Consider the following 26,154-nt stretch of genomic DNA (forward strand, 5'->3'; position numbering starts at 1 on the left):
TGCTTCCAAATGATTTTTAGATAATTTAAAGCAATTTTTATCATTTTTTCATTAATAATAATCTGTTTTACCCGCCATTTCTGATAACTCATATTGCATGTAACATTTTTACAAATAACTTTAAAAAAAACAGACAGGGTTCTCTTAAGAATGCTTTATCTTGAACAACTAAGTCTTATATAGAAATGTGTTTTTCTGTTTTACAGTGTCATATCGACAATGAATTACAAAAGACCACATTGTCTGCAATGCCTCGCTGGATAGTAATTTTTATACCAAAAATACAATTTTCTACTTATCTTTCTTTTTGGTTTTTTCCTGCTATAAAACGAAATTGGAAAGCAGAGAAAGAAAAATAAGATTTCATTTATAAACACAACATTTCTAGATGAAGAGTTTTGTTTGGCGTTTTAATTCACAGGTTTCACGTTTGATGTCATTTGTTTTTTTGTTTTTTTAAATTTATTGTTTAACACTTTATGTATATTTCTGGAATGTCTTGGTGTTACTCCTTTCATCAATGCACATTTTATTCAACATAAATTTAACATCTATATACATTTTACACACCTCTCAATTCCACCAGTATTTAATCATCATCGAAGCAGTACATTTAAAAAATCAGAAATAAGTACGTTTCATAGCAAGTAACTGAAGGATGTTTGGCAAAATGTTGGAAAGATAATATGGATTTAGGTCTTTTTCAAATACATGTACTTTAATGAGACTTTGGAGGGGATTCCAGGTTGTTTACGTTGTTGTTTTTCTATGTCTACCTAGAAGGAGAGAAAAATCTTATTATTAAATATTTTTTGGGGGGGGGGGCATGTAAAGAATTTACGGAAAATTAAATGATTGCTGCGTGAGAGTCACACCAAACATTTTATTTCACAATCTTATTTAAATAATGAGAATCACATGTATGTTATACTAATTTTTTTCAGAGGCTATAATTATGTAGATGAATAGAAGGACAATATTCGTTTTTAATTTTCTAGTTAAAATTGAAGTTGAAATATTGAAAAAAAAAATAGCTGATAGTTTATTCTAAAAAAATAATTATCTAAAATAAAAAAAAAATCATAAATATATCTCTTTGATTTCGTACAATTCCTAGAAATACCGGTATGTTCATCGATAAGGAAGGCATATTTACTAACACTTTATCTTCAGTCATTATGCTATACGAGGGGTGATCAAAAAGTTCGTGAACTATCTTTATATCTACAAAACCTCAATTCAGATTAGAAAAAAAAATGGTACACACATAGCCATACAAAAGTTCTATAAATAGCATAGGCTGAATAAAGTTTTGCTCCATGTTCGTGACGTCATAATGTAAAAATGACGTCATTATGTAGGCCACTTGTGACGAAAAATATTTTATTTCTTTTGTCTTCTACTTTAGCATATCTCTATATCTTTATCTTCTAGCATATCTCTTTGCAGTAGCGCATAATAATTTGTACACGGTTTATTAAGATAAATGACTTCCTATAAATTTAATCAATGATTGGATTGATCGTTTTAGTGAAGGAAGGCAGTAGTTAAAAATGAAACTTGTTATGTTGCCCAGTGAAAGCAAGTTTGAAAAGAGATGATTGTGTCTTTAATGAAGCAATTCACTTTCAAAGACCTGCAATTTACACTTTGAAAAATAATTGAATATTTCAACAATAATATAGTTATTAAATACCTGAAATATCGTTCACTTTAAATTTGTAACATATCAGATATGATCAAAAGAAGGCACCCATTCTCTATCCACTTTAAATAAACGTCTCTCCTGGGACAGAAGATTTGGGTTTAGATGGTCGCAATGCTTATTTTTGGAAAGGATATTCTTACCCATCCAATTTCTTGCCCATCTTCGCTAGCCAAGGGTTTTCGGTCCGCACCGCTCCCCATAAACCCTTGCCTGATATGCACTGTAAAACGCCGGTCAATTTTCCTTGGAGAGTTGTAGCCGACCGTGGACCAATGAAAAAACTGTTTTTAATTTACGGCCTTGAACTTTTGAGAAGTTTTCGAGGAAATTCTAACGCATTGTGCAAACCCGTTTTCGTTCCTATGAACACGCCACGTCTGTCCGTTAAAGGTACTTGGACACAGATTTGAAGTTATTATTTTCTCTATAATATTACGACTTATATATTTTTATAGCATTTCACACAAAAATTAATTAAAAATCTTATTTCGTTTAAAAGATATTGAAATTTCAATTTTTTCGGCGGGTTTGATTGACATATCCTTGCACTCTAACAAATTTAATTTTATTCTTAGTCCTTAGGAAAAGTGGCAATCTCGTTTTGTATAAATGAAAAACATTAATACTATAATCCAGAAAATTCAGAGTAGACACGTTCGAAAGCAAAACAAACACACAATATATTGTCAATCCGTGCAGTTGTGGTAAGCAGACTGTGACGATTGAACGCACCCGGTGAATTCTAAATATAAACAATAACAGAACTCGAGCCCTGTTTACAAAAACTGTGTACATAACACGAGTGTGCTCGATTTGCTCTAAACTCTGTACGCATCTCTTAGTTCGGAATGACGATACTTGTGAAGGTGTTTTGCTTTCTAGCATTTCTACTCTAAATAAAATTATTTTTCTTGATAAAAGTTTTAATATTTCTCATTAAAACACATCAAAATTGCCACTTTTCCTAAGGATTAAGAATAAAGTTAAAATTTGAGAAAGTGCAGGGATGTGTCAATCAAACCCGCCAAAAAATTTAAAGTTTTAATAACTTTTCAATGAAATAAGATTTTTAATTAATTTTTGTGTGAAATGCTATAAAATATATAATTCGTGATATTATACAGAAAAAATGAGAAAATATTAACTTCAGATCTGTGTCCAAGTACCTTTAAAGCATATATATCGCTTCTTGTTGGAAAGCATTTAATTTTTGCATTCCAAATGTCGTTTCAATGGAGGTCGCCATATTGTGTATGATTTTCTACCGAAACATACATAATTTCATTGGCTGTTCTTTCTTAATAATATACAGATGGCGCTATGTGTGACCGGCGTTTTACAGCGCATATATATCGACCAAGGGTTTATGGGGTGCGGTGTGGACCGAAAACTCTTGGCTAGCGAAGAGGTCTAAGGCCGAGATTTGATCATTTCTGACAAATGAACTGTTCTTAAAATTAACTTGCATGGAAAGAAATATAGAACTCAGAAAAATCTTTCAGCTTTTGTGACAGAATGCTACGAAGGGGGTTACGTGACCGCCTATATCACGTAATTTGTGCATGAGCAGAACGGTGGCAGATGTGCATTAAAATCGGACTTATTTAAAATATAATCAATACTGAAACCAAATATTGTTTCTTTTATGGAAATTATTCAATTAGTTCGCGAACTTTTTGATCACCTCTCGTATCAATGAACGATGTTTGTAAATAAAGTTCACAGGCACGTTAATTTACGTAAAATGTTACGTGTATTGGAAGAATGACATGTCTAATTAAATTCTTATCTTTTGTTTATTAGTATTTAAAGAATCAGATCCATTTACTTAAATTTTTTAGATTTACTATGATTTTTACTTTGGGATAATAGGATTTACGGAGAAATCGCTTAACGTTAGGTGACGCAACGACCTGTTTCCAAAACTGTCAGGCCTGTTCATAGTTCCAAATATCCTTCATTTCTGTAGGCTTAAATATTAAGTAACTCTATTAACACATGAAACTTTTTTTTCAAAAAATGTCTTACTGTGGGGTATAGTGATGTCTATATGAATGAAAATTCTCGAAAGACAACAACATATAATCAATCCATCATGCAGTTAGGCCTATTCAATATAACAATAATTCTTCACAAAAAGCACACATGGTTCTTAATGTAATAGGAGTTGATTTGTTAAACTACTTACACTTTCCTTTCATTTATTATTAGAATGAAGACCATCCTTATTATTTTCAGAAGGCACTTCTACACGCAGGTCTGCAGTGTGGTTGGTTTCTCCCAATTCATTCCTTTATCAATTAGACAAAGATTATCAATAGATTGACAAATAAGAGGCTTAATACTTAGAGAATTTTTGTAAAATGTGGTCCTAATACTGGTTCTCAGACATTTTAGTCAAAAAAGGACGTCGAATTTTACAGAGTTAAACTTACAATGCATGTTTCTCGAGAAGTTGGTTCCTATCAACACTCTCTGTAAATAAATAAAATATAAGAATTGTTTTAACGCATATTACCCTTAGTATTCGTACTTAACAAATTCATGAATCAGGAAGCAAGGAATCAATTGAAATTTCTCATATAGTACTCATGACGACATACGTTGTTTTAGGGTTCTGTGGAACAAAAACACGGCGACACCAAAAACTAGGCCACTAAGCACAAGAAAAGTAGACACAACGGCCATCAGTGCGGTCCCTGTATTCCTTGGAAGCTTCTTTTGTACTTAAAAAAAATGACAAAAACAAGTTTTATTGTTCGTTAGTTGTAAAAATCAAATGAAAGCACGTTATTGTTATATACGATGGCCAAGTCCATTTAAATGAAACCAATTGCATATGGTATTTCCGTTCTTTTCAAATAGAATTATCTATTTATCATCTTATTTAAAAAGCAGTATTCAATAAAATCATTTATAATCAAATATTGTTTATAAATGAAATATATGAAGATAAACAAACAGTACTTATCTCAAAAGTCCATTAAACAATACAAATTGGAACAGAACAAACGCAGACACCCAAAACATGAAAGGTACATGTAAGGCCAGGAACTACGGAGTAGTGAGGATCCCCTGCCGATCTTGTATTGATCGGTAAAGAAAGGTAAAAATCCGTCGACAACTCAGAGTGTAAATAATTGCCTTACAATTAGAATGAAAAACGTCAGTCAGCATTTGACTCAGTGATACATTATTTTATGACAATGTCACTGTATCAACCATAAAACTTATTATGACTTTAAACAAAACTGCTATTCTTGTTTCATTAACTTGTTTGTCAATAATTTACCACGTTCTAGAAATTGTACATGTATACATATAACATGCTCTTGGGTATCGAATAAAATGAGAGCTATGTTGGTAAAGAAAGTATATTGCTTAATAGCAAAGGAAAATTGACGATTGAAAAGTTATAGTCATCACGTTTATGATAAAGTTTGGTTGTTAGATTATCATTAATGTTTTTTTTCAAGTAAAATATCCAAATATGAAACAGATGTGTCAGAAGCTGTGGTATCTTCCAAAATGGACAAACCTGGTTATTTCGTGCAGCCTAATTTTTTCACATACAAAGATCGATAACTCCTAGTCTCTTGCGTTCATAATACACAGGGCTCTTCTAAAATATTCTTCTTTTTTGTAATTTGAATGAAGCAGACGCAAAAAAAAGTCAAACCCACCCTCCTTATGTTTTACCCCCCTTTAGCATGTGTGTACCTTTGTAATGCGTCAATTTTCCTAACGAAGAACTTGTGCACTAAAAACAGTAGTGCTACATATTAGTAACTGTGCTCCCTTGGATTTCATTTAAGTTATTTGCAGACTTTAAGGGCATGTTTTTAACCACTGAAATGTGTTGTTCGATAAAGACAATGCAATTAGATTTTTCCCTTATTGTCCGATCATGACAAAGAGCGCACGGCGGGTGTGACCGGTCGGCAGGCGATGCTCACTCTTCAATGACACCTGATCCCACCTCTGATATTTCGGAGGTCCGTGTTTGCTCTGCTCCTATTTTGTATTGTTCTATGGAACTTGATACTGAATATTCTTTGTTATCTCCATATCCTTCATAAATAAACATCAAGAAAATTGAGACACAGCGGATGTGATGGGTTGGCAGGGGATGCTCACTACTTCATGGCACCTGATATTTGGAGGTCAGTGTTTGCTCTGATCCTATTTTGTATTGTTTAATGGACTTTTGAGCTTGAATACTGCTCGTTATTTCCATATATTTCACTGTAGACATTACCTTTACTGATATACATGTTCAACGAGAAGTAAAAATCATCAGTTATCACATTTTAACCTAATCAGAATGCGTTGACAATATCATGATAAATTAGTCAATGTCTATGGGAGGGTTCCTACTACTTTAACTAACTGAAAGCTTTAGATACTAGTATACAAAATTATTATTAAATGCATTGAGCTTTAAGTCATCTCTTGGAACGGAAATCGACAATCGCTTTGTATATGAAAAATCAATCCCGACCGTATAGGTCGGATCTCTATATCAAAGTGAATCTGTTTATGCAGAAAACAAATCATACATCTAGCATTTGATATATCTGGTAATAGATTTGTGGTACATAAACCTCTCCGAATACCTAAGAATAAGGTACGGTTTCAATACAGATCTGGCCCAGTGTTTTTCTAGAAAAATGAAAGTGATTAAAATTAAAACTCATGCTTTCTGAATCTTTGAAATCCTATGCATAAAGATTAAACAAATTATTTTCTCATGACGATCTCAATGCTAATTGTGATGTCACCAACTTGTGCATTTCCCGTATTTTCTTAAAAAGTTAAAGAAGACACCAATTTTCTATGTAATTTTCTTTCAGTTTCAATTATCCACAGGCATTGCGATTAATATTTTGAAATATGTGATTTTTAAACAGAATTTTACAAACATATCCAAAAATTAAAGTGGGCGACGGCTGTGGACACTATTTTCTAAATTAATCTTGAAATGAGTCATTTTGAGACTTTTTCGAATGGTACATGTACTTCTTCCTGCAATATACTTTTCTGATTTATTCAATCAAATACTTATTTGATGTTTAAGTCAGTTCCAAAACATTTTGAAAACATTAAATATTTAGGACACAATAAAGCTAAAACCGTACTTTCCTTGTTGTTAAGAACCTACGCTTACGAACAGGTACTGTTGTAAATGTATAATATATATAATATCATGGAGTTGTTCATAAATGAGGACAAAATAGGATTTTTTTAAATAGAAAATTTGAGTTAATGCAAGGAGTGACATTTTTTATATCGAGATCAACCCTCAGTGAAGACACCGCAGGCATCCCATGGACCCTTTTCAGTAATCTAAAAGACTTAATCATGCCAATGACCTGTCACTTCTTTAAGTTTCTCATCTGGAGACACAAATGCAAACTAGTTATGTTTACATATCTGGTAAGGAAAGTGATATCAGATGGTGGTGCCGAGAAGGGCCAAAAGGAGTATTAGCAGAGAAAAGCAGAGAATATTTTATCAAGTTGTAAAATATACGAAAATCAAACAGTATCAGTAGACACACTAAAATCAAGCTGTATTATAAATGTCTATTATTTGTAATATTTACTTATGGTTCTGAATGCTTGAAAATGACTTAAAGTGATATAAACAAACTAGCAAGTACAACAAATTAAAACTCGTTTATATCGAAGTCACGGGGACCTATGAAATTACTTCGCTATATCCGTAATTGGTTAAAGGTACTTGGGCACAGATTTAAAGTTATTATTTTCTCTATAATATTAAGACTAATATTTTAACAGCAATTCACACAAAATTAATTAAAAATCTTATCTCATATAAAAGATATTAAAATTTCAAATTTTTTGGCGGGTTTGAATGACACATCCTTGCACTTTCACAAATTAATTTTATTCTTAATCCTTAGGAAAAGTGGCAATCTTGTTGTGTTTTAATGAAAAATATCATAATACTATAATCCAGAAATTCAGAGTAGACATGTTCGAAAGCAAAACAAACACACAATATATTGTCAATCCGTGCAGTTGTGGTAAGCAGACTGTGACGATTGAACTTACCCGGTGATTGTAAACATAAATAATAACAAAACTAGTGCCCTGTTTACAAAAACTGTGTACATAACACGGGTGTGCTCGATTTGCTAAATTCTGTACTCTTAGTTCGGAATGACGATACTTGTGAAGGAGTTTTGCTTTCTAATGTTTCTACTCTGAATAAAATTATTTTCCTGGATAAAAGCTTTAATATTTCTCATTAATACACAACAAAATTGCCACTTTTCCTAAGGATTAAGAATAAGTTTAAAATTTGTAAAAGTACAAGGATGTGTCAATCAAACCTGCAAAAAAATTTGAAGTTTAAATAACTTTTAAATGAAATAAGATTTTTAATTGATTTTTGTGTGAAATGCTATTAAAATATATACGAGGGCTCTTCAATAAATAATGTCCTCGGTGCTCAGAAGGAAGCAAACGACGATTTTCAATGATTTAGTCTTCATGATTTTACATATTAATCTCTTTTAATTCAAACAGATGTCCGAAACATTTTCTGTCCAATTTCTGATTGTTTTCAACATGGAAATTGGCAGATCCAATGATTTCCTGGACTTGTTTTTTCCTTCTGAAAGGTGTTTTTTCACGTTTGGAAATAGAAACAAGTCAAAAGTTCAAAGATCTGGCAAATGTTGTTAATGTGAATAGACATTAACTTTCTGTTCATCCCGAAAACCCCTTTACTCTTCAGGGCATGCAGGTTTGGACGCTGTCTTGAAGAAATTCAATGTAGTGGATTGCTGATTCTGGGTCCTTCCTCTAATAAACCTTTTGATTTTTTTGCAAAAAAATTACTTTCTAGACTCATCCAGATATTAAACAGTCTCCCCGAATACGAATTTGAACAACAATACCACTAATATCTAAGAAAAATATAAATCTGTCTTTGTGCTCTTGCAGACCTTCGCCGTTTTTATCAAGTACATCTTATTGTAAATTTTTTTTGATGGTTTTAAGCAATAGATTCATGTTCCAATATCTCTTTGAATATAAAACAAACGTCAATTACTGATATTTTAAAATAATTGTTGAGACTTTCATACACGCTGTTGTTTTCACTCATTTTAAAAAATATAGGGTGACCTGTGAATACCAAGCTTTTTTACTGTCAAACATTTCTTAAAAACAGTGTAAACTACCCTCGATATGATGTATATCAAATTTGCTATGTGTCTTAAAGTCAATTATATATCATCAAATATTATTTGTTGAAATTTGGCAAACAGAACATAAGTTGTTATAATTTTTGATGGCAAGGAGGGTGCCTGTTTTTGATTGCCATCATATAATTTTTTTATCATTGAAATCCACCTGCTCATTTGTCTATAGAACATGTATCAATTGTTGTAAATGTCACACATTTCAGTGAATATTTCTGTGGGATTTTTTAACGTTTTACAGCAGCTTTAATGTAGCTTTTATTTTCACTCTAGTTTACTGATTCTTTATCATTCATTTTTAATGCAGTGTCTCTAATAGCCCTTGTTTCCCAGCTTCTCACGATGAAACTATGTAATGAAAAGTGATCACATAAACTGTTATAAATTCAGTAAAGATTCAATAACGAGAAAAAGTCAAGTTTAATGTAATATGATATTTGTATTGTATGTCATACCGTTCAGGACATTATTTATTGAACAGCCATGGTAAGTCGTAATATTATAGAGAAAATATTGACTTCAAATCTGTGTCCAAGTACCTTTAAATCCGTATAAGGGATCCAACTAGATAACTACGCTATATTTTTGCATTCGCAATATCTGTGTTAGTTCTAAACGAGTTTTACTGTATTTCTTTATGCATGCCTCAGAAAAATCTCATGGATATTCTGCCTGGCCTACAAAAGTAATCAAAAAAACCTCTTAATGAAAAAAAACCCCAGATATGAGGACTTTACTGAGGAAAAATATATATATAACAATGAATTTACCATGTCCCAAGAGAGCAATGATATTACAAGGCTTGCACTCAGATAGACCCTAAAAGAGAAAGGGATGAAAGACTGACAAAGCACAAATGAAGGCGAAAAAGAACAGAATTCAAGAACTCATAGACATTAAACTTCCCTGGAAAGAGGTTGAAAGGATGCCTAAAAATAGAGAAAAATAAAATTATTAGTCCTGGCCCATGTGCTTATGGATGCAACAAGGACTAGGTAGGTTTTAGGTAGCTTTGCATTTAAAGAACTGCAAATAGCTGTCCAAAATTAAAAAGTACAACAGATAAACAATTCAAATTTCGGAAATCAAAGTGAAAGAGTTTTGAAATGAATAGCTATCGTAAAATCAGAAAGTTGCCAAGACCAGGTTTTTACATTTAAGCACGTCAAATAACTTTCTTTAAATGTATGTAACATTGTGAAATGTTAGAATAAGAATTTATATTCTAAGGAATATGATATGAAGAAATACATACTTTAAAGTATTTTAACCTGAGCACAAGTTCTAACAATGATTTTTGTTTTACAATAAATGAAATTATAAAAGAAGAAGATAATTTTTTTTTTTTTTTTATCTCAAAACGATTTTAAATTCATATACATGTATGTGAATTTATCCTACGTGTATATACGTACATGTACAAGTAATTTAAGATGTTTCATTTAATTTTATTATTTATATGGTTCATTAAGCTTACTTTTTGTTGACGTTGACATCATTGTGGTAATGGTGGTTGTAGGTTTCGGTCTCGTTCTTGATGGTAATACATCTTCATCCACTTTTTAAGATAGAAATAGATAAAATTTGGTTTGTACATTTCTACAGAATGAAAAATAACCATGAAAAAGATTCAATAATTTAACCTTTTAACAATACAAAATTGTATAGTCATCGTTTCGTGGTCGTTTCGCGATCGTTATACTATTGTTAGGCTATTGTTTATTCCTGGGTTGACAGCGGAGTTTTCCGTTGTTTCCAGATCATGAGAGAGATGTGACCGGTCGACAGGGGATGCTCACTCCTCCATGGCACCTGATCCCACCTCCGATGTTTTGAAGGTCCGTGTTTGCTGTGCTCCTATTTTGTACTGTTTTGTGAACTTTGATATTGAATGCTGTTCGTTATCTGTATGCCCTTAATAGTCAAACGACAACTTTCTTTATACATACATGTATATGTATTTCCCTATGTATATCTAGAAATAAATTTTTCTTAATAAAAATTACAAGTTAAAATTTGTGAATTACAAACACTCACTTAAATAGACAATTTCTGCTGTGGAATTGTCTATAGCATCATCACCCTCCTCTGTATTTATCAGATGACGATAAATATAGGGTGGGTGGGTTGAAGTCTCATCAATTTCCGTTGTATCGTCTAAGTCGAAACCAACCGTGTACAAGTTAATATTTTCTTTTTCTGCCTCTTCTGCTTCATTCCATGTGGCATACATATCATCACTCCTCTCATTTGCTGTCATTAAGAAAATGAGATTTCGAGCGAAGGCTCGATCGCCATTTCTTTTGTTGAACATTCTTAGTCGTACCATGTGGATGGCACTTGCTGCATCAGATGACGTTCCTCTTTTATGACCCACTCTATCAACAGCAGAAATAATTTCTTTTTTTGAAGTGTAGTTATTTAAATTCCATTGCATATCGTTTGATTCTCCATATCTCATAAGGCCCACAGCGTATTCTTTGTTGTCGATGTCGAATCTATTGACCAGAGACTTGGCATATTTTTTCATGGCGTCGAACGTTTTCTCTGGAACTGAGGAATCCATCATGATGACAACATCATATCCGGAACCACGTGGTGGGGAAGTTGTGGTTGTTATGGTTGTTGTAAATGGAAAATAATGATATTCTGTTTCAAGAACTGTTGTTGTTGGAGTCGTCAGAGTTTTTGTGGTTGTTCGTGGTTTAGCTGTGTTGTGTTTTCTGGTGGTGGTTGTGGCTATAAAATATGAAATTCAATTTGTATATAATAGTATGTGAAAAATGTTTCTGAAATCTAGAAAATTATTTCTAGTTTCGACACATTCAAAATTAATTTCAAATAAAAATATATTCGGTAAAAAAAATATTGTTTTACTCGTAGTTCTGGTGGGCATAGGTGATGATACTGGAAAAAATATCAAAGAAAATATTAAAGAAAATTATCAAACTAATTAAACTTCCTTTCATTGGATCTAAAAAAGCGTTTAAAAGTTTGTTTTTCATGAAAATCAATTGATACCTTAATACTAACCAGGACATAGAGATCTAATGATCCGCTCATCCAAGTCTTTCAGTTCATCAAAGTTATTTACAATAAAGGTGTTTTCGGAGGCAGGAACGGACGCTATTTGATTTAATTCAGTTACATCACTCAGCCCAATTCCTATCGCATAGATATGTATGCCCTCGTTCCTTGCCTGTCTTGCTTCATCTTGCAATCTGTTTGCATTGATATTAGAAACACCATCGGTCAGAATAACAGCAATGTTTCGAGCGTCCCATCTATCGCCATTGGCGAATGAGAAATATTTCTCTCTCATATCTCTGATTGCGTCAGCTGTGTTGGTACTTCCAAAAATCCAACTGATTGTGTCAATAGCATTGAACATGCCTGTAGAAGTGTTATAGGAGTTCAAAAAGAAGTGATCATGCACTATTGTACTGTAGCTTAGAATTCCTACTCGAACAGTCCCAGAATCGATGTCAAACTCTTTCAGGAAATCTTTACAGAAATCCAGCATTTTCTGGAAGTTACTTTGACTGACACTCGTTGAGGAGTCCAGGATAAAAACCAAATCTACCTTCTCAAAGCCAAAACCTGATGGAAAACAAATGGTAACAATAGATTTTTTATTACTAATATTAAGCATTAAATTAAATTGCCTCTATGAAAAAAAATATTCTTTCACATCTGGAATTCCGTGTACATGCCCTCTTTACAGATTTATATTACTTATAGATTTGTTGGAACTGGATGAAAGTCTGTTATATTTACTTTTTTTCATTTCTAGCTATTCCTCTTTTTGTAATGGTCATAATTCTTATGAATGAATCGGAACATTGGTTTGAATTAGAGACATTAGACATCAAACGAGAAAATGATGAAGAAATGACCATGTATGGAATATATAGTAGCATGTCAATATATATATATATATATATATATATATATATATATATATATATATATATATATATATATATATATATATATATATATATAAAGCACTAAAAATGACCGACGACACGAACAATAAAAATTGTCAAATTTTCGGGACGCCCTGTCCCTTCCTCAGGACAAAGAAAAAGTTAAAAAGTCATAAGAACAAAGGTAAAAGAGAAACAAAAACAACTAGCACTACTACTAAACTACTAAACACTATATATTTACAAACTTAGTTATATGTTGAATTGGAAATTTTTAAGAACACTATTAAAGAAAGAAATCCGGACCACTATGAAATACGTCCGGTTTATCGGGTATACTCGGGTGAAGTGCGATTTACATAATTGAACGAATTAATTATGCTAATTAATTACGACAATCAGTAAATCGTACATTGTTTCATTCTCTCAATATGGCATAACTATACTTGCTAAAGAATAATCAAAGAGAAATAATATAGCAGGGATATTTTAAATTATGAATTACGATCTATTATAAATATAGAAATATTTTAGTACTTATTATCGGGAAAAAACAATTAACAAAGGCGTAAGCAGTACATAGTTATGTGGGTTGTTCGAGAGTTGGTGACGCAAATTAACTGTAGAGTTTACACTAAATTGAGAGAATAGTCTTGCTTAGTATAATCAGGCATTGGGTCTAGTTTGCGTTCATTCTTGTGAAGTCATTCAGTTTGTTACATTGTAATACCATTAGGGCGGAATGAGAATGACTTCAATCTTTGCATCCAGAACTTTTCTTTGCTTTTTCTCTGAGCGTCCGTCCATCTTGGGTTATGGTCAATCACCACTACTGTCATGTCCTCCCATTTGTGACCCTCAAGGTTGAAATGTTCCCCAACGGGTTCATTGAGTTTTTTGGTCCTAATGGTCGAACGGTGGTTATTGACTCTCCTGCGGAGATCTCCTGTTTCACCAATATACTGTTTGGAGCAAACTTTGCAACTGATGCAAGGGCTGTTAAAACTGTCTGTGTCAGTGCTGTGCTTACAAAGAAGACATCTTCTGTCAGAGCAAGTTTTAAAGTCCCCGTTAGGTAATGGGTTGTCCAGTCTGGTTCTTACTACCATGTCCTTTAGGTTCCTTGGGCGTCTGTATGCAGCCCATGGGGCTCCTCAAAGACCTCTGCCATTCGTTTGTTTGAATGGAGAATTGGTAGGTTCTTTTGAAGGATACCGCTAAGGTTCTTAAGGACGGGATGGTATGTGGTTTCCAGAGGTACCCTGCCGCTAATGTCTTTAAGATTGTAGCGTAATAGGTTTTGCCTGTCATGTCCCGCCATCTCATCAATAGCTGTTTGTATGGTGCGGGCATTGTAGCATCTTTTGCATAAGTGGGACTTAAGAAGACCACTTTGCTCCTGATATAAGCACAGCACTGACACAGACAGTTTTAACAGCCCTGTTACAGGCCTCAGCTACAAAATACTAGGGAATTTGTCCTGTCATACTGACAACTGCATTTATCTCATCAGTTGCAAAGTTTGCTCCAAACAGTATATTGGTGAAACAGGAGATCTCCGCAGGAGAGTCAATAACCACCGTTCGACCATTAGGACCAAAAAACTCAATGAACCCGTTGGGGAACATTTCAACCTTGAGGGTCACAAATGGGAGGACATGACAGTAGTGGTGATTGACCATAACCCAAGATGGACGGACGCTCAGAGAAAAAGCAAAGAAAAGTTCTGGATGCACAGATTGAAGTCATTCCGCCCTAATGGTATTAACAAACTGAATGACTTCACCAGAATGAACGTAAACTAGACCCAATTCCTGAAGATACTAAACAAGACTATTCTCTCAATTTAGTGTTAACTCTACAGTTAATATGCGTCACCAACTCTCGAACAACCCACATAACTATGAATTGCTTACGCCTTTGTTAATTATTTTTTCCCGATAATAAGTACTAAAATATTTCTATATTTATAATAGATCGTAATTCATAATTTAAAATATCCCTGCTATATTATTTCTCTTTGATTATTCTTTATCAAGTATAGTTATGCCATATTGAGAGAATGAAACAATGTACGATTAACTGATTGTCGTAATTAATTAGCATAATTAATTCGTTCAATTATGTAAATCGCACTTCACCCGAGTATACCCGATAAACCGGACGTATTTCATATTTCTTTCTTTAATAGTGTTCTTAAAAATTTCCAATTTAACATGTAACTAAGTTTGTAAATATATAGTGTTTAGTAGTTTAGTAGTAGTGCTAGTTGTTTTTGTTTCGCTTTTTGCTTTTGTTCTTATGACTTTTTAACTTTTTCTTTGTCCCGAGGAAGGGACAGGGCGTCCCAAAAATTTGACAATTTCTATTGTTCGTGTCGTTTGTCAATTTTAGTGCTTTATATAAATTTCCATCCGTGACCTTGTATCTACTTGGTAGATCCGACATTTAGGATATACTGTGTTGTTGGTTTTTTAGTGCTTTATATATATATATATATATATATATATATATATATATATATATATATATATATATATATATATATATATATATATATATATATATATATATTTGAATGTTTAAAGAACATATAGTTTATGAATAAAAATACGTTTAAAGTAGTACTTTCAACTTAAAGCAGTTGAGGGCGTTGCAACAGTTGTAACTTTAAGGAAAAATAATACAGATAATAAAAAAGTTATTTATTAATGCGTAAAATTTATGTTATTAGAAGAGGAATGAAGTAATGACGACCAAATGGCTACACACGGGTTAGAAAATGTTAAACGTGAAGATCAAGTAATGTATCTTGGTGATAAGTCTGAAAATTAATATGTATGCAACAATTACACATATTACCAAATTCTGTAAAATACTTTTTAAAGAAATATACAAATGAAAATGTACATGTATAAACTTTATTAGTGATATACAAGTGATGTATATGAGAAAACTCACAGAAAACTTAAATATTTTTTGTTAGAAAGATTCGCTGTCTTTAAATCATAAAAATCAAAGAGACCCAGCAAGTTTCAAATCAATAATTTTAAAATATCACAATCTCCTTTGCATACATGAAATTAATTTAGTGCAGCACGAACACGATCTTTAACCATATTCATTTAAGAAAAATTAAAAATGCCAGAATTCCGTCAAAAATCAATGTAAAGTAACTACATTTAAACTTGATCACTTAGAAAAAATGTACAGAATGTGTGACAGACGGACGGACGGACAGATGCAGAGGAAACCTGTAGTCCGCTCCGGTTTCACCGGTAGGCCTAGGAGACTAATAAAAACAATATGCCCAGAATTTGATATCTGATTAAAACTCCTGGTTAGGTATCATTTTACGTCTAGGAACATCTGATAGTACTGTGTCAAAATAATGTTACTTTGGAAAAGTAACAGTAGTCAAGGTATACTGCACAGTAAGTGTACGTTGCAATTGTTTCTTCTTAATATGATTGTCCCACATTTAAAACACAATATTTCTAAATTTGTTTAGGCATACTAACCTGCGCAAGCTGATTCAAATATTGTTTCATTTAGACCTTCCAATTCATCAAAGTTGTTCACAGAGAAAACATTCCTACTGGATGGCTTATTTGCGATACCATTAACTTCATGTAAATCTTGTAAACCAATACCGACTGCATAAATATGGATACCCTTCTTGCGGGCAGCGTCAGCTTCGGGAATTACTCTACCATGGTTAATGTTTGACATGCCGTCAGTGATAACATTACAGATGTTTGGTACATCTGCTCTATCACCATTTACAGCCATGAACATGGTATCATGCATCAGAAGTAGTGCATCGGCTGTATTTGTGCTGCCGTATTGCCAGGCAATGTTATCAACTGCTTTAAACAAGTCATTTTTGGTAGTATAGTCTTTCAAATTAAATTCTATCCTGGCACCTGTACCATACGTAGCAATACCAACTCTTATTTCACCTCCGTCAATGTTGGCAGCTTGTAGGAAGTTTTAAACAAAATCTAGCATTTTCCAAAAGTTCACGTTTCCCACACTTGTAGATGAATCCAAGACAAACACCAAGTCTACTCTTTGGAAGCATTCACCAAACGAAAGATATTTATTCAGAATTATATAAAAAATACAAATTTTGCTTTTAGGTCATATAAGTTTTTTTCTTGGTTTGTGAGTCGCTAAGCAAGGAGTTGATCATTTCGTCGCGGGTTCGAATTCCACTGCGGATACCGGTCCTTGAGATGAGACCGTATAAACCGAGAACCCGTGTCGCAGAATGTGCTGACACGAAAAAAGATCCCTTAATGCCCAATGGCCCTGAGTGCCGAGGATAGGACATAATTTGTAGCTCTCCACCGGCAAGTGGTGACGCTTCCATACACGCATTCATGAGTGAAACATTCTCGAGAGGGACGTTAAACAATATACAATCAATCAATATAAATATGGATTCCGTTTCCGGATCCTACAGTTTGCTTTTCTCTAGAGATTACCGAAAGGTTAAAGAATCCTTTATATTGTTCATTTGAGAGTCTATATTTTATAATGTTTCTTAGCAATCTAGGTTTCATATGACAGTCTGTTTTTGAATGCAAAGTAGCTTAAATCCATTTATGATACAGACCTGATATTTAGACATGTGTATAAGGAGACACCATTCTTAATACACAATAAAGGTAAAAATCATTTGAAGATTTAAAAGTGAAATATCGTGATGTCATTTACTGATGCTTTAAAATTTTGCATTGAATGTTTTCATGAATCGCCAAAACGTTTCAGTGTTCCTCATTTTGACACCTTTTTAAATTTGGGTTCCATTACAATCATAAACACCACTGCCAAAACCGCATGTAACAGTTGTTCCTCATGGAACGACAACCAATTTAAGAATGTACTTAAAGGAATATGCAATCTAACGTATGTTTTTTTTTTTCAATATCGCAAAAAACATTGAATAAAGAAAATGTTATGCATCTCCTCTAGTTGCATTAATTACACCTTATTTTGTTTCATCCTAGTTATTTGAAAAAGCACCAACAATTCAATATCAGCGATTCTGAGAATTTGTCACAAGGTTACAAAAAGTATTGTGGCTGCTAACTTAAGACAGGTGTTGGAAGCATGTAGACATAAGTTTTCAATTTTGAAAAGAGACATATATCTAAAAAACAAAAAATTAACGAGGACTTTCATATGGATTTTTATTCTTCATGAAAGCAATGCTTTGTGATTACGCATTTACTTATATCTACTTGCCACTTGCAATTTGGTAAATACTTATAATAAAATACAAGATGGTGTGTATCGCTCTTGCACTATGCACACACTTTCCTAAAATAATCATTTATCAAGCCACAATTGAGTTAAATAAAAAACAATACTTACAAATGGAATGTGAAGAATTGAGTAATAGACCAGTAGCAATCAACGTCAACCAAAGCGAACCCTCCATCACTGAAACAGAAAGACACTTAGCTTTTTAATATCTGCATGTCAAATGCAGATATCATATTTCAAGTAAATTCCATTGGTCTGAAATTGTATCTCGAGTCTTAATTTTAAAATAAGTAGGAAGAACCAAATACGATTATATCAAATCATCGCTACAAAATAGAATAAAACATATATATGGAGATAACGAACAGAATTCAAGATCAAAAGTCCATAAAACAGTACAAAATAGGAGCAAAGCAAACACGGACCTCCAAAACATCAAAGGGCCTTGGAGGTATGAGCATCTCCTGCCGACCGCCACACCGTGTGCTTCTTGTCCTAATCGGGAAATAACTGAAATACTGTTTTTAAAGTACATCTAAATATGAGACAAGTGAGTCAGACTCTGTGGTATCTTTTATCTCAAGCTCACCATGATATAGCGTATCGACATAAGAATGGAAATTTCCTTACGTCGTCGATATATCTAAATGTTGAGTTGAAAGTCACAGCAAGTGTTTTCTTTTTTTCACGCCTCACATTTTGCACGAATTCTGCTTCATTTGAATACAAACATAGGTCTGCTTATAACGGTGTGCAATTGGTACCACCGGGAAGTCCAATAGATTGTTGGACTACCTGGTCTCCAAAAACCACATAGCTATTGTCAATCAGAAACTCAAGCATTTTTTATGTCGACCTCAGAGTACTTGTTTGTACAATCAGAATGTTTACTAACAAAATGATATTGCAAATGACTAATGGCAAGGTAAGTAAATTACATTCAAGAAACTTCAAGAGTTACTGTGCAACAATATATTAAGAAGCAGTGTTAATCAGATGTGGATACTTAAAAATACTTTAAAATGGGTTCTCGGAGAATGTCAAAGAAAATGTAGATCACCATGACGTGCGTTTGAATCCATATCTACATGAATATTGGATTCTGAAACCATGGCCGTAGGGACTGGAAAAAAAAAAAACAAAAAAAAAAAAAAAACAGAGCTACCATTCGCTTGTGGCCCCTCAATAATAACGTCTGTTTAAATTTTTTTTTGCAATGGATTTATTTTGATTTCCCCCCCCCCCCCCCAAAATGACAATGTATGACTCTGAGCCCAAAACTGAAATTTCTTTTTACGGGCCAGCAGACTTCATAAAACCTACCGGGTTCGAGTAAATGTTCAACCAAGCCTCTTTACTCCTCAATAAAATAAAAATCAAGCAAACTGTCATTCTGCTAGTAAAATGATAATGAAATGTTTCTGGCCTTGAAAAGTTAGCGCCATTCCCGCATATTTAAATACAAAGTATACACTTTTGCAAGGGGAAATGCTGTGTAGCTGAACTCTTCTTAGACAAAATTGAAGATCATTAACATTTGCTCCCAAAGCTTCCGTAGGTGTTTTATTATTATAAGTGAGGAAGCAGGAACTGCTTGAGGACATTTAAAGAGTTATTTTAGTATAATTATGTAAAAAAGGTACTCACTCTTCAATAAACGTTTTATTTTCTTATTTATATATGATTCACGTAAAAGTTTTATTTTCTTATTCCTAAATGATCAACGTTTTGTAATTTTTGAATGTTTATTCTTTTCCTCTGAGATATCAATCAGATTTCAGAATGGGAGGTTCCTTGTAAAATGTGTTTAATAATTTAAAGTATAATTATCATTCTTAAAATGCAGGTTTCCGAACCCAAAATATCCATATTTATTAAAAAAAAATTGTCTGGTCCAAGACGCAATATTCCTTCTCTCTTTCATGATAAGAAATCAAGTGCAAACTTAAGTAATCTTGGATGATTCTCTTATTGTAATTGAAAAAAGTGGAACGTCAGAAGATGGAGGATTTTAGTACAAATTCCGAAAAGAAAACCAATGTGTATCTCATTTCATGAAACCCCAATCTCATGTTGTCTGAGGGTGCCGATACCGGTTTTTCCCAACTCATATAATTCTGCTATTACATGTATGCTAGAGGGAGTTGCCTCTTAGTCTTCCTTCGCCGAGCGTTCAGCACTTTGAAGTGAAAGTCTCAGATTTTTGGATGAGACCTTAAAATCCGAGATCACTTGTTTCTGCAGGTGTTGGCATGGAAAAGAACTCTATGTGCTAAATGGTTCAAAGTGCCGAGTAAAGGCCTAAATTTGAAGCCCTTCGCCGGTACACGATGACGACGCTGTATGACAAATTTTAATCAACCTTTAATTTTTGTCCTTGATGGGCAAGAATTGAGGGTTCATTTCGCTAGTTTTGTCCTAAGAGTACCCCTTGTTATTAAATTAGAATAGCAGTGACCATATTTTGTTATGGGCAATCCAATATATCTTCCGATAAAAAAAGTAAAATTATAGGTCACATTGGTCCTATGAAACAAAGAATCTGTTAAAGTCTTATTCAATTTCATTTAATGGTTTTAGGGGAGTTGCGGATAAGAGATGGGTGCCCTAGAGTATAACGGACGGACGTACAGACAGCTCGTCGGACAGACACTCCCATCACTTTATACCCACCACCTGCTTTTCAAGTGTGTATGGGGGTATAATAATAATAATGAAATTATTATTCAACGGATAAATAATAAATTTAACAGAATAGCTTCATACTTTCTGTAATGAAAGTTTCGTCCAATGTATTAAGATTATTCAGGAATATTTTTCTATAAGACTTGAAGTGTTCCATCGCATGCATATCTGTTTGTCTTGTATTAATTGTCTATTAAATAAACTTTGCAACTAAAATTTATAAATCATTTTTATAATGGACAAAAATGGGTGGGGTATCCTGAGCGCCAGGGTTGAATTCGCCTGAGGTAAAGATTGTTTAGGGTATAAAGAAAAAAACTATTGATTGGACCGAAATGGTATCTTGTTTTTTAATTAAATTATGATTTTTCCTTGGCTCAGTCCTTCACTACATTAGTTTTGAGTTCATGAACCTAAATTGGAATTTTCATAATTATACTGACGTTCAGTGCATTGGTTGGACATTTTCATTACGGAAAAAACTAAAGTTAGCTTTTTAAAAAAATATTATAAATTTATATCTCCAACGTCCACGAAAAAAATATTGAAGATTTGTCGAAATTTAAATATGCGTTATAATTCCTCGATGGGATTTTCAAATGTAATTCAATTACATATTTTTCAAATATTAATTATGATAAGTAATCTTACCTGCAACTTTCTCTAATTTTAGCAAATTATATTAACATGTTTGTGTTTCCTCAAACTTTGTCCTGAATTTCTGATAGCTGGGACTTGAAATAAATAGAAATAATCTATGAATGCAAATAGGTTATGTTAACCAGCTGAATATATTTACTAATAGTTTACCTTTGTACCATGAAATTAACATATTTAATCTCGACATGTTTAACAAACAAACCAGTCAGAATCTACAAGGAAGCGAACGTTTCTTGGAAGGGGAGTGAGGTAGGGAAAATTTTTAGAATTTGTGTTGTAGAGGCAAACATACATGTTTTCCCCTGATCGAAAGAAAATATGACAGAATTAAGTTCTATTGAACCACAAGAGGCACAAAAACAGTGATATTGTGAAATCACTAATTTTCGTGGGGGTTTAATTAGTGTGGTTTTCAAGGTATGAAGAGACCCACGAATTTAAGTCCACCAAAAAATGCAATATTACACATATATTACTACTGAACAATTCTTTAAACAGGAAATCAAATCCCCATAAACCAATATATTTTTCTCAGACCACGAAAATTTGACCCTTCGAAAATACATTTATGTGATTTTACAGTATTTGGATCTGGAAACAGAAAAAATATTAGCCAAACTTTGATCCAGAAATGAACTTCTCCGACGAAATACCTGTACAGATAATCAAATTTGAAAATATTGAAGTGTTTTTAATTCAATTTTTAAAAGATAATATTGACGGCATTAGTGTAACAGTGAGATGAAAATTGTGTTCAGGGTGTTGGATTAGCCATGAGCCAAATTTCAATCTGATAATACATTTTTCAAAAAAATTCTGTAAATGTTTCACTTTTTTTTATTTCTAAGGAAATATTTACTGCAGCAGCACATGTATTTTTCATTGTGTAAACTGTTTTCTGGGTGGATGATTTAATATTAGCTCTGAAAATTTTGATTTATTCTGAGTGAATGCATGAGGTTTCTGAAATTCAAATCAAATGTGAAATTGTGTCACTTATTCAAATGTTGTGAACGTTAAGTTTTGAGCATTGAAATAATGTACATTGTTCCTGGATTTAAAAGTGTCAGATTGAGCAAATGCTGAGTAGACATTGTTTTCTAAATTAACTTAAAGCTCTGCATTCTCTTTCATTTACATGAAATTATACTGAAATAAAATAGTATTTAATGTCTTTTTTGTATGCCTCTTAAGCACATGTCAATATTAACTTGTAACTATCCATTCTGTTTGTTTAAATGCCCATTCGTTTTTAAAGAATGGACAATTTTCAAAACATGGACACTTGCAGGTAACTAAATGGATTGTTTGGATAGTTAGTTAAACATTAAGTCATTGAATGGACGACACAAACAAATTATTTATGTCACAATCATCCTTTTAAAATTATAAAAATTTGCCTCAGTTTAAAATCTGTATCAAGTAAAAGGAAAAGAAAACATTAATTGTGCTACAATGTATTGATAGGACATGGTCATCTTTTTTATGATGCCTAGACTGAGAGCATGCGATTTAGCAGGACATAATCAGGATTAAAGTTTGAAGAACATAGAAATTCAGAAATGAGCTTTCATAAACTCAAGAACATGTTTGTGGGTCTATATAAGGAAACAGAAGAAAGGCATAGTTTTGTAATTTTAACAATGTAAAAGTTAAAGATAACCAGCAGTGATCGAATTTCAAAAATTCTATAAACGATACAAGTATGTGAAAAGGGTATAAAACACGGACCTCTGGAGATTACAGAGGTGAGATCAGGTGAGTAGAGAGAGCAAGCTTTCGAATTTTCTGTGACATACTCTAATGAATTACTAGTATACTAAATATTTAATTCTAATCCAGGAAATAGAATGTCATTTTCTTTGCATTTGCTTTCTAAATACAAGTCCACTTAAATCATAGCGGTATCTGGAGTCATGCTAAGGAACACACAGTGGATGTGACCAGTCAAGAGGGTATGCTCACTCCTCCATGGCACCTGATCCCAACTCTGATGTTTTGAAGGTCAGTGTTTTCTCTATTTCTATTTTGTTTCATGGACTTTTAAGCTCTAATACTGTTCGTTATGTGCATAAATTTCATCAATAAAATATGCGATCTTGTTAGGATCATAAAACATTGTACATTATTTTGCCTACTAAGCCTACTTCATACGTTTCTTTTTACAGATTTAAACATAAGCAAAATCGTCTTTGTAAATGCAGGATTCATGGTTGCAACAATTGCTGAAATAATATACTACTAGTACCTATAAAAATTTCAGCCTTTAAGTCCCACATTAACAAAGGAATTACATGTATTTCATTCTTGAAACGGTACCCCTTTATTAGAAAAAATACTACCAATGCACCAATATAATCTATCATGGTAAAAGAAAAATGTGATTGTCCCCGTAATGCCGTCTGTATTTATTTTTTTTTAGATCTGTTACATGTAACTTATAAAAAAGGAAACAAATATCAACAGCATGTCCGCGTTTTCTTAATTTTTTTTCAAAGTAGGTTTTTAAGGCTGGAGAGCTTACCGTCTTTTGTTTATCTTCAAAATATGCCTTCCACTTAACATTTAATGCATCTTAACGTTACGCCTTTGACTTAAGGAAATGCAGTGGTATAATTTGTTGAAAAAAATAAGGAAAATAAAAAAGATATGAAAAGAGGTCTGGAGAATGAAAAACTTTATGATTTGAATACTTGTTATCTGAAATGCATAGAAATAAAGTCAAAGATTTTATGTGGAAAAAAGGCTTTGTATGTAGGTCGAAGTAAATGGGAAAAGGATCCATACTCTGCAAAACTAAGCATCAGAAACAAAAACTAATTGCAGGTATAAATATTTCGTCCATATTTAACCCCAAAAGACATCTTCAAAGACATAAGAAAGTATCGAGAAAAAGATACTTATATAACACATATATATGTAGGAATGAGTTTTTTTTTTTTTTTTGAATATCATATATTTGTATCACGTTTAGTGTGTACAAATGCGGATAGACCAGGTTTTATTTTTTTTTATTATAAACAAAACAAAAAAAAAAAAACACTGATAGACCTGCACTCTCTGAAAAGAGATACATGTCCATCAACTCTCTTTTTGTAAACTTGACTTGTATTCCTAGCTCCAATAATGTAGCCCTTTCCATGATATGGTTAACTCTCACACTGATTTCGACTCAAATTTTAACAAGTAACATTTCTTACTTGAACGGAAAAAATATATACTAATGCAAGACATAATAAATTGGTAAAAAAATATATAGAATAATTGACTTATCTGTTATTTGTTATTTTTCGAATATGTTGACATACAGAGAAACAAAAACTAGCACAGAAGGCTCATTCGAGATTCAAGTTTCGAAATACGAGATTCAAAATTCGAGATTCGAAATTCGAGTTTCGAGATTCCTGATCCAAGCTAACCAATCAAAAGCGGGTTCAACATTTGATTACTCCCCTTTGTTACGTTTTACTATCAAGAAATCGTTGAATATATTTATAACAAATGAGTCATTTGCTAAAATAATAATGCAAGAAAAAATGTTTTATGTATTAAAACGAAATAAAAATAAAATTTGGATTACATTTTGAAAAGTACATATATAATCTTATTTTTCTAATCAAAAAGATAGTAAATACGTATACTCAGTATATGGAATATTATATAGCCTTATCGTTGACAAGCGGATCAAATAGGTCAACTAATTTTTTTTATCAGATCATTGCTGATGGAGAATATATCAAGCAGAAGGATAAAACGTACGCTGAACTAGGACCTGAGGTCCCCTGCTCAGTTCATGACTATCGGGCCTGTTTACTCCGCTACAAAATGTAGTGCGTTGCATTCGTAAAGTGAAAATCGAATAAATCGTAATACTGTGAAGCCTTTAAAGTGTAAAACAAACAACTTTTTAAAAGGAATAACCATCTGATGGGTATTAGAAAATATAGAGGGGGTGGAGGGTGGGTGCTGAGCAACATTAACTGCAATTTTATGCGATATATGATATATAAGAGTTTAACATTTATGGATTACGTTAGGTGACCTGTGGTCTCCCCTATGATTTTATTCCATGTAACGTTATAGTACACATCAGTAGGGGACAACAGTTAGGTGACCAGAGAACAAGTAATATTGTACATCAGTAGGGGGACCAGAGGTCACCTTACATTGTACATCAGTAGGGGGACATCAGTAGGGAGAACAAAGGTCACCTTATATAGTACATAAGTAGGGGGGACCAGAGGTCACCTTAAACTGTACATCAGTAGGGGAACAAGAGGACACCTTAATGTACATCAGTAGGGGGACCTGTGGTTATCTTATATTGAACATCAATAGGGGACCAGAGGACACCTAATATTGTACATCAGTAAGAGGACCAGTGTGTCACCTTATATGATACATCATTAGGTTGACCAGAAGTCACCTTATACTGTACATCAGAAGGGTACATCAGTAGGGGGACCAGAGGTCCCCTTATACTCTACATCAGTAGGGGGACCAAAGGGCACTTTATACTGTACATCAGTAGGGGGACTAGAGCGCATTTTGAATTCTACATATGTAGGGGGGCCAGAAGACGTACACCTTATATTGTACATAAGTAGGGGACAACAGAAAGGGGGCCAGAAAACACCTTATATTTTACATCAGTAGGGGGACCA

General features: G+C 33.0%; 1 protein-coding gene and 1 pseudogene across 1 annotated transcript; both read right to left on the minus strand.

Moving 5' to 3' along the window:
- Nucleotides 1-683: 683 nt before the first annotated feature.
- On the minus strand, nt 684-18,285 carry LOC134228793 (collagen alpha-1(XII) chain-like). The gene is made up of 9 exons (XM_062710488.1): nt 18,254-18,285; nt 11,976-12,542; nt 11,820-11,849; nt 10,980-11,681; nt 10,420-10,500; nt 4,312-4,434; nt 4,144-4,183; nt 3,897-3,999; nt 684-776 (listed from the first exon to the last, which is right to left on the minus strand). The coding sequence occupies exons 2-8, from the start codon at nt 12,463-12,465 to the stop codon at nt 3,906-3,908; spliced, it is 1,560 nt and encodes a 519-aa protein (XP_062566472.1). The 5' UTR covers nt 12,466-12,542; nt 18,254-18,285; the 3' UTR covers nt 684-776; nt 3,897-3,905.
- LOC134228794 (collagen alpha-1(XIV) chain-like) lies at nt 16,297-16,882 on the minus strand (annotated as a pseudogene).
- Nucleotides 18,286-26,154: the final 7,869 nt, after the last annotated feature.

Source organism: Saccostrea cucullata, unplaced genomic scaffold (genome assembly GCF_032062105.1).
Source record: "Saccostrea cucullata isolate Sc308-1 unplaced genomic scaffold, CSIRO_AGI_Scuc_v1 ctg5025, whole genome shotgun sequence".
NCBI lineage: Eukaryota > Metazoa > Mollusca > Bivalvia > Ostreida > Ostreidae > Saccostrea > Saccostrea cuccullata.

What these genes read in the sequence shown, in the direction of transcription:
- LOC134228793 (XM_062710488.1), bottom strand. Translation starts at nt 12,465, where the DNA reads ATGCTGGATTTCTGTAAAGATTTCCTGAAAGAGTTTGACATCGATTCT. An exon ending in CATTAGATCTCTATGTCCTG is followed by an intron (nt 11,850 to 11,975) that starts GTTAGTATTAAG and finishes TATTTTTTCCAG; the next exon opens with TATCATCACCTATGCCCACC. An exon ending in CCACAGAACCCTAAAACAAC is followed by an intron (nt 4,184 to 4,311) that starts GTATGTCGTCAT and finishes ATTTATTTACAG; the next exon opens with AGAGTGTTGATAGGAACCAA.